The 10,107-nt window shown below is 43.5% G+C and overlaps 1 protein-coding gene across 1 annotated transcript in view; it reads right to left on the bottom strand.

The window, feature by feature from the left end:
- Positions 1-383: 383 nt before the first annotated feature.
- Positions 384-10,107, bottom strand: part of LOC309673933 (cytosolic phospholipase A2 beta-like) — a gene marked incomplete at both ends in the record, with an annotated part of 29,535 nt that continues 19,811 nt past the window's right edge. The window contains 6 exons of the mRNA XM_082485816.1: positions 384-628; positions 3,850-4,036; positions 4,578-4,744; positions 7,738-7,923; positions 8,547-8,651; positions 9,860-9,997. Coding sequence (XP_082341942.1) covers positions 384-628; positions 3,850-4,036; positions 4,578-4,744; positions 7,738-7,923; positions 8,547-8,651; positions 9,860-9,997 — 1,028 coding nt within the window. The remainder of the gene's footprint in view (positions 629-3,849; positions 4,037-4,577; positions 4,745-7,737; positions 7,924-8,546; positions 8,652-9,859; positions 9,998-10,107) is intronic.

Raw genomic sequence — 10,107 nt, 5'->3', positions numbered from 1 at the left:
ATTGAAAAAACACCGACAATGGGCTCAGGATTGAGGGGACAGGCGCATATAAAGAACTATCACTATCACCACCACCATATTCTATAACATCGGGGAGATCCTGGAAGGTGTCTGCTAAACAGGACCCTAATTTCTTAACAAGTAGGACCACAGTGTGAGGCTCTTATGGTCCAAAAACTTGGGGGAAGGAGATTAAATAAACCCTTTTGAAAGCTAGGAACTTGAACAAGGCAAAATGAGAAATGTACAGGTCTCCTCAGTCTCCTGCAAATAATGAACACTGCGATGTGTTGTAATGCGACTGTGACATGTTATAACGTGACTGTAATGTGTTGTAATGTGACTGTCGTAGCCTTCAGTGGGGAACAGTGCAAAAACCCAGCCTAGGGGTATCCAGCTCCAGAGTAGCTGGGGAAATTCCCAGTCCTGCCACTTCTCCTCCGTTCTACAGCACTCCGGATCGCCTGGAGGAGCAGGTCTTTGTTATTGAGGATGTTGTATTTGCTCAGGTTCACAAGTTTGTCAAAATTTTCAGAGGAGTAGATTAACCTAATCAGGTAATAGGGTGAGCAGTTGTTCTCCAGATTTACTTTGCCTTCTTCCATCTCTGAGAGACAGCGCTTTACCCCTGCAGAGGAAGACAAAAGCCACTACAGTGAGCTGAATCTGGAGCATAAAACACCTGGTGTTGGAGGCGACCAATCTACTTGGCAGAACCCACTGTTAAAAACAGCCTCCAGGAAAGACTGCACTCCCCCCTCAGTTTGAAAGAGCCTTTCCTGGTCAGCTTTCTCAGTCACACTCCTTCCACTCTCCTTCCCCAAGCTCAGACCTGGAAATCCCTCAGCAGAGTTGGCAGGAATCATTACCATTCCCCTTGTCCTGCCCCAGCTTTCCCAAACCCTGTAAGTCTGACTCTCAGACAAGCCACACACCTGGAACACCTTTCAAAATCCATGATCAAACCTCGATTAGTGGTGACAAGAGCGTATCTGCCAGCTAGAGCGAGTAGAAAACCTCGTATATATAATGAGGCTTTGTGATGCTAAGCAGGCAGGATTGCCTGCTGCAGAGAGTGGAGGTGCAGGGAGAACAGAGGACCCCACACCAGCCTCTCATCTTTCAGCTCCATCTACTCAGCTTCAGGTTAACCCAACCTCTTGGAGTCGCCAACATCTAACCTCCCTGTTAGGTCAATCCTTTTGCTTCAAAGGACACAGTAATCACCTCCACCAGGGACTTCAGCAGCTTTATATTTATCTTTCTACGCAATGTTTACAGTTACATTTTTTTCTCCGATTTTTACCTATCTCCTTGCAGTCTGAACCAAATATGCCCAAACCACAAATGTATTGAGAGATGGCTGTCAGCAGGGCTACAGACAGACTGCTGAGATATTCCTTAAGATGTCTACAACCACATGTAAATGACGTGAGTTTTGCTTGATACACAGCAGGTTTTAGTCTAATCTATCCAGTGGTTTCTGGGCAGTGTGATCTCAGGGTGCTGGGCACAGGCTGTCACCTCAAGTGACTGTATTAAAAATGTCCACGTTTTGCTTCACTAAGCTTCCCAATATTCAGAGAGTCATATTATCTGTGCTATCCACACCCAGATACAGCTGCATACACCTCAAGCACACAAAACCAGAGTCTATAATTGCATTGTAAACGAGCACTTCACAAACTGATTCTCTTTTCTAGAATCTAAATAGTTAAAAGCAAGAAAAACAAGTACCCACATTCCACCAGGTGTCTCTCAGCCATCTAGAAATGAAAAGCTCCACTGTTAAACTTGAAATCCCTGCAAGCAGGTTTCCAAGGTCCCTCCTCCACCAACCACCCACATCAGTTGCTGGCTGTCAGCTTGATTGATGAATCACCCGCTGCTCAGAGATATGCAGGTGAGCATCACAGCTCACGAATTTGGGCCTGGAGCGCTGAGAAGCTGCAGCAGCTGCTTTGCTCTGCATAATCTCACCCACCTTTCATTCAGAGAGACTCTAAAACAGTCACCTGTTTTACCTGCTAGCCACAGCTCAATGGCCATATCCCACTGCACATTGCCATTTGGACCACCTGCAGCCTCCACCCTACAAGCCTAGTTCCCTCTATGAGCATCTCCTCTGTTCATCCATAGAGTTTCTAAACATGATTTTCTTAGAGTATCTCTTACTGCACATGTTCTCTGAGCACTGGTGAACATCAGAGCAGAAAGGCAGCTTTACTTAACCTGTTTTGCTGCTATTCATAACCTTTCCCAAATGCTGTTCATAACCTTTCCCAAATGTTCCCTCAGAGACACCCATTTTGCTGCGGTCCCAGTACCACAATATAATTTTGGATAAAGCTGGAAGGAGAGTGAACACTCTGCCTGCTGCGTTGAGCAGTAGCAAGGGAGAGCAGAAGTTCCCCATGGCCTGATAACTCAAAAGGTGGTGTGAGAGATACTTCAGGGTTCGCTGCTGTAAGAGCTCCAGCACAGAGGAAGGTCTCAGGTTAAGGAAGTCACACAGCAGAGGCACCAACAAGATGCCGCCTGTCTGATTTTTGGAGACTATCCCACAAGCTGTTAGAAAAACCTAGTCTATTCTGGGGCTCTCTTGTATAATACCGTATAATGGCTAGGCCAAGGTAGGATGATCAGTAACTTCTATGCTTCTTACCCTTATGCCAACTAATCATTGCATGCCCTCCACCTCCTACTATTTATTTTTCTGAACATGTTCGCAACAGAATTACTTGACCCAGCTGTTAGCAGCCACGTGCCTGTTCCTCCTGCTCTGACTCTTGGGCCACAAACATCATTCTTATTATTGCTGGAGAGACTTGCTAATTCTCTCCACCTAGATGGTGGTTGGCACACAGGCATGAGAGTATGGGAGAAGGCAACCAGTTGCCCAGCCTGCTTGCTTACTGCTAGGTCTTAAATTGATAGGGGGAAGGCGAGGGAAGAAGCAGTTGGCAGATGTTCTTGGTCTCTTCCAGATCAAGGAGGAATTCTGGCCCTACCTTTTCCCCAACGTCTCACCATTAAAAGTGCTGCCTTCTCCAGTATGCCTTGCAGTGTGAGTTGTGGCCTAAAGCCTCATTCTGTCCTATGTCTTACTTAACATCGCTGAGTCTGCTGGCATTTGCTAACCTGCCTCTTGAGCAGTACAGAATCACAGAATGGTCAGGGTTGGAAGGGACCTCTGGAGATCATCTAATCCAACCCCCCTGACAGAGCAAGGTCACCTACAGCAAGTTGCACAGGACGGCATCCAGGCGAGTTTTGAATGTCTCCAGAGTGGGAGATTCCACAACCTCTCTGGGCAGCCTGTTCCAGTGCTCTGCCACCCTCAAATTAAAGAAGTTCCTCCTCATGTTAAGATGGAACTTCCTATGTTCAAGTTTGTGCTGGAATATATTCAAATACATGGAGGCTAATCAGTAGATACATGGACCTGCCTCAGCTACCCCTGTGGCATCATGGTTTACTGGACGAGAGAGACAGTTTCACTCTGTATATGGGGAATATAATCCCAGTTTGGGTGAGAATGTTTCATGACTATGTTAACAGGAAAAGAGTTGACACCTCCTTCTTCTCTGCCATGGTGGAAACTCATGTACTCTAAGCTGTACCTAAACCTGGCCTGACAGATGAGTGGGCGTGCCCACTCATAGCCTAATGGAAAAGGCAAACTTACGTGTATGACCATGATGGGTAGGAGAACAGGATGGTCTCACTCACAAAAAGTCTGTGCCCTCGCTTAAAATTATCGCTACAAAGGACAAATAAGATCCATGCTGTGGAAAGACAAATGACACAAACTCAACTAGAAACTACAGCTTTGTTGACTGAACTCACCAGGTTCCTTGAATTCCTTAAAGGTGTCATTCACCAGGGGGAAGTGGATTACTATGGGTGCTCTGGGGTCCTCCGCATCCGCAAACACATAACATTCCTTTGGGTTCTTCTCTTCTTCTTTACTTAGCTCCACTTTGGGGAATGGGATATTTTGTATCTTGCAATATTTGTATGTCATCTCTAATTGCTGTGGACACAGAATGTCATTGCTTTAAAGCTAACACTAAGACAAGAATCAGGTTTACTGAGGTATCACAGAAATACCATGGCAACTTAATTCAGTCCCTAGAATCACTCTGCAATGAATGTGTAGTTCAAAGTAACCACAGTATAACCCTACTTTCTGCCACCACTCACCACAAGTCAGAAGATGCTTCTTATCACCCTGTAATGTTTTTTACAGCTAGAGGGAATGACCAAAAGTCACACTTAGAATTTGTCATGAGGACAGACCAGGAGAGATCAAGGTCATGTCTCCAGCAACCTATTGTTACTGCAGTTCCCTGGGGATCCTAGGAAGTGTATGCTGTAGCCCACTACAGAGAAAAGAGCCTAACAGTTTCTATAGTTCTGGTCTTGAAGGAAGTTTCTTTCCTCCTCCAAGATATGGTGACTGGTTTGCTCTTGAGTATATGATTAAGACTTAGACAGCCATTTACCTAAAAGTTTTAATAACACAAGAAGGTTTTACCAGGGCTGAAAGGGGCAGAGCAAGTTCATCTTCTCACCTTGAACACGTTCCCCAAACCATAATCAAGTGAGATGATGACATCTACATTCCTCTCTGGCTTGAAAAGTGCTGCACCACTGGTGTTGATGAAATAGCCAACATCTATCAGGCAAAGATACTTCTGCAGCGGTGTCAGATTGTTAGGGAAAGAGTCCAGCACAGTGTCTGAAAAGAATTTTGAATACGGTTAGTGTTGCATTGGTAGTAAAGGAGGAGTCAGTAATTCTGTCTGTGCTACATGTTAAGGGCAGCCCTTTGGTTGCCCCCAAGACCAGGCTCACCTCCCTCCATAATGCGAGCCCACAAACGTGGCCTCAGGAGCGCGCCCTCCAAACTGCACGTCTGAGCACATCTGGCCTGTTACCACACTCCCCCAGGCACACTCACAAAGGCCACGCGGAGGACAGGTGAGACACACACTCCACTGGCCTCACAGCTGCTTTGGGGAGTGATTTTTCACAGAACACAGACTTTAGCCGATTTTTTTTCCCCCTAAGAAGTGGGAAAAATGCAAAAAACAAAAACAATTTCACAGTGTAGCAAGAAATCTAACAAATGCAGTACCTCACTGCACTTTTCCATTGCTCTTTTTTTTTGTTTTTGCATTCTCAGGATTAGACTCCTCTCCCAGGGTGAAAAAAATCTGACCTCAACCTGCTTTCAGTGATCTCTCATACGAATTATCTTAGCCATGCTGCAAAGAAATACCACATCGTGCACACAGCATCCCCTACCAACAGCTTAAAATATTGCTTGAATATTTTAACATCTCCTCACGTTAACACCAAAAGGAGCCAAAAGGGGATGATACCAACTGGCAAGTTGAGATCTAAAGCCAGTTTCTGATAACTAGACTCATTTCTTTGCTAGCAACCCCACCAGCCTGCCCTGTAGACAGCAAGTCCACTATTGTTCCCCTGGTACCATTTCTAGTCCTGTGGAATAAGAAACATTTTGCCATGGTTTTAAATATCAAAATAGTGGTTTAAGAGCGTTTCTCAAGTTCACAAAATGAGGTAGCAAAGTCCAGAGCAGACCCTTTGAGACTTAAATCATTTGTGCTTAGGTATTTTAAGAAACCGTTGATCACAGAAATACTGCAGGTAAGTTCCAGCACTCCACTTCTTTCGATTTCTCTGCCTCCTTGGCCTCGTTCTGTAGTGTTAATTTAAACTGTGCAGAATAACTCCAGCTTGTTCCATAGCCTGGAATGTTTAACAGCATCTTGAAGAAATAACTCATATTTTTTTCCATTCCCTCACTGTCAGGTCTTTACAAAATTATTTGCTTATTTTAGCATTCATGGCTGCTGGGAATTCACAGATTCTGCTGTAATGAGAGACATTTGCTTGCAGTCCCTCGCAGAAGAAACAGCATGTACTTTTTATTTTATTTGGCCTGGTGAGTATTTTTAGTTGAAATTCCATTACCCCCATTTTCTTATCATGGAGATGGAACTGTGCAGCATTTATTCATGGCTGGATATGTGAATTAGAAGTAGGCATTTCCTTGGGACTTTAAAGAAAGTTCTGCCTCAGGAATTCCCTTGAAAGCACGAACCCTGCTGCAAATGCATTACACTAGTTCCAGGCCACGAGTTCTCAAATTTCTCACCATGAAAATTAGGCTTTTCATACGGCATTTAAAGTCTTGGTTTAATGTGTCAGATAACCTGAGCTGCAGGGAAGCTTTAAAACACAGTCACATTCTGGGGACTTCACCTACCACAAGACTAGCATTTCTGCTCACAGAGCTGGCATCTCCTCTTGCTCCTAGAGGTGGATCCATACCTGGTTTTAGCTTGGTCTCATCCAGGCAGCCAAAAGAGGATTCCAAATCTGCTAATTTTTCCCACTCCAAACTTTCAGTTTCCCTTTTCCCACTCCGGACTTTATGCTTTCCACTTATTCTATTTGTAGAATATCTACCCTGAGGTAGTCTTTGGTGTCCCTATGCCCTCTTCCTCCAAATCCTCCTTGAAATCTGCTTCTACATCTTTGTCTTTACAAAACTGCTAGTCAGCAATGATTTTTTTTTTTTTAACATTTACTGACTGACAATTTTATCCTTCATCCACCTTCTTAAGCTACTTGCTTGCTCCTTCTCTCGCCCACCCTTCTTATGCTACTTGTTTTCTCTTTCTCTGACTTGTTTTCTTAGAGCAGACTCTTTCAGGACACAGACTTTTTGCTTACTGAACATTTTGAAAGCACTTAGCACACTGTGGGCTCTGCCTTAACCCACAAAATAGCTCCACCATCTCTTGGCATTGTCAGCAAACCATGTAGCAATGGCAGCCAGGGACAAAAAGTGTTGTAATTTGCATGAAACAGAGGGGAGAAAACACAAGTTGCCAAAGAGAAGGACTCAGAGGAGGCAGAGAACACGTGTTTTCTTGCTAAAGTCAGGTTAACCTTAATAATGTCGGGTCCTCCCGCACTGCTACCTGCTCATAGAATAAATGAGGACGCTGGGATTGCAGGAAGGTTTGTGATGCACAAAACCTCAGCTCCATCACCTTGCTATCATTTCACATGCTTTACAGGTGTTGAGGTAAAACTGTTATGACTGTTTACTTTGCCCACCTGCAGAGCACAGGCCACAGAAAATTGCTGTTCAAGTCTATGCATTCTGTTTGTTTAATATATACAGTCTAAACCTATGTGGCTTTAACTTTCTGTTGTTGGATCTTGGTATTTATGTTTCTGAAGGGTTAAAGAGAGGTCTCTGGGTGGGTAAATCACCAGGCAGAAATACCGCATGTATGGGCAACCACATGCTTGCAGCCATTCCTTTCCTTCATCTGATCCACATAACAACCTGCTATTTTATGCTTCCAGTGTTCCTTTTGTTTCTTCACCTCAAAAGATTCTAATCTTTCTGAATCTGTTGACTACTGTACCTATGCAGAGTGACAAACTTCCTGTAGAAGACCATGCTTTGATACAAATTACAGAGATCTACAGGAGGTGAAAGAGTGGCCCATGGACTAGTTCATTTTAACCTGTTACCCTAAAGAAACAGACATGAACATAGTTCCATTGCAGCAGATTTCCAAACCCTGAGAAAATATCTCTAAATGTGAGATTTCCAAAGTCTAAAAAAAAAAAATCTGAGATGTTACCTGCACACTGCAGCTAACTCTTTGTTGCAGTTACCTTTCCATTCAATAAATTTTTTCTGATGGATATAATCCTTGTGAAATTCTAAGCCTCTCAGGAAGTTATGCGACTTTCCCAGCAGTGGACGCTTGGTCATAATGTCCTGAAACATTTCATACAACTTCCCTGACAAACAAGATGGAGGCTCGATGATAGTGACATCATCCTCAGGGGAATGTTTTTCTGAAATAGAGAAGGAACCGTGAGAAAAAACATCAGCAACCTGTTCTGCTGGGCACCTTTCCTGGCCAGCTGCCCTGCTCTCTTCCTGTGGGTCATGTCCCATCCACCCCCACCCCGCCCCGTTTCTTGCAGTTTGCTTGAAAACATACGCACATGACCAATCCCATTTAAACAAAGAGATATTTGGTTTTGTCTAAAGCACGCACAGCTTTTGTCTTTTACTATTTCAAATGACACGCTGGCTTTGTACTTTTGCCTACAAGTAAAAGTTACTTCTCTCATTTGCAGCCATGGGAGGAGTCATTTAATAGACTGTGAGCAAATTTTAAATTAAAAACATTTGTAACTAGCATGAAGTGTGCCTCCGGGTTAAAAATAAATAAAATAAAATAAAACAAAACAAAAATAAATTAAATTAAATCAAATCATCACATAGTGATCATTCTGATACAGGTGAAAATCATGCTGGAAGGTCCAGAGTGAGGCAACACGACATGCAGCAATTTAGGGAGAACACGTGAGAGATTATTCACAAACAGTAGCAATAGTGTAACTTTCTTAATCTTCTCCTGAATAGGAAGCACTGTCTGGTCAAAACCAAATACTGATTTTGAAACTCTTACCTATATCTACCATATCTTTGGCCCATCGATCCCAGAACTCATTTGAATTTGAGGACCAGTACAAGCCATCCAGCAAATTCCTAGTAAAGATGTTTGTCCAAAGACCTGCAAGTCGAACCACATGGAAAAACACTGCACCACCACATGTTAACCACTGACTATTAGAAGTATCCATGCTACATATTCTTGCCCGACATGAACTGACCCTGTCATGACACAGCTTAAGCAGTAGGTGTCATAGAGTTCCAACATAATGGTGTCAGCACTTCAGTGCTCTTTCCCAAGAGATAATGACATACACACCGTTAACTGTACAGTACAGAGTAACAAAATAAGGGGTATCGGTCATCCAAATGATGTTGTAGAGTGTTTACTGCGTACTTGTGTCCTTGTGAAAGAAAGCAGGCTTTGAAAGCATGGTGAAGCCATATAAGCATAAGACCCTTCTTTAAACTGATTTATTCTTTAAATTGATCTAAGACGATTTTTTTTTTCCTCTCTCTGTAGAGTTCAACTGGTCCAGGATCAAAATAGAATTTGTTCCATATGTGAGTCTGCTTTTGGAAAAGAAAGAACTATCCTTTGTCATTAAGCCCCATGCCAGGTACTCACACGAGGAACAAATTCAACCTCTAGCAGACTTCACAGTTAGAGAAACAGGATTTTTGTCTCCACTGGACCCTTGGTTTTGGTATCAAAAGCTAAAGTTCTGACAAGAATTTAAAATCTGGCTGGGGCAGATGGATTCCCCTGACTAGCTGCTTTTCCCCTTTGCTTCACCTTTGGAGGCAGAAAAGCCAGTCAAAGCAGTTGTTGGAGGTTAAAAGGCCTTCCTTCATCCTTATGGCCAGGGAAGACTATTGACACCATTCTCAACCCACAAAGCTCAGATGGTTCTCACCTTTGTGGGTTGTACTAGATGAGTTATATTTTATTTTCAGCGCCTTCCAATTCTACCCCAGCAATGTGTTGCCTAGAAATATAGTTAATGAAGTTGAAGAGTTGATGACTGCTCAGGGAAGGAAGGCTTATTATTTCCTCAACTTGCCTGCTCCACCTTCTTGTTTGGTTCAGAAAATGGGAAGGGGAACCATGCTGCAACTTTCCCAAATCTGCCCAGGTTAAAAGGGAGGACAGGAGGAAAGAAGCTTTACAAAGAGCAGAAGTGTACAAAAGGGGTAAAAAGCCCATTGAATCAACACCTAGAGCAGACCTGCTGGCAAGGAGTGAGGAGTGTTGTACACAGACCAGTGGCTAGCTAGCACCATGCTTTCTAACATGTTGTGAATAACTATATTGCACTGCTACGTCACCTTCCAGATAGCAGATTCGAGATTCTGGCAGCTTCTTCACTCGCCTTCCCATGAAGAACTCACTGTCAAAATATTCTGAACGAATGGAGGCTCCGTATTTTGGTATGGCCACCTCGTAAGGAGAGAACTCCGTCCACTCTACAAAAGAATTGACACATGGTATGTTTACTGTAATAAAAATAAGAAAACAAAACCTTCCCCTGTAGATAAAGCCATCCACAAGCTCCATGGATCTTGTTTGTCTCAGC

This window comes from Vanellus vanellus (assembly GCF_965231255.1).
Source record: "Vanellus vanellus genome assembly, chromosome: 6".
Lineage (NCBI taxonomy): Eukaryota > Metazoa > Chordata > Aves > Charadriiformes > Charadriidae > Vanellus > Vanellus vanellus.
The sequence above is the reverse complement of the archived record's forward strand: the minus strand, read 5'-3'. Positions and strand labels throughout refer to the sequence as shown.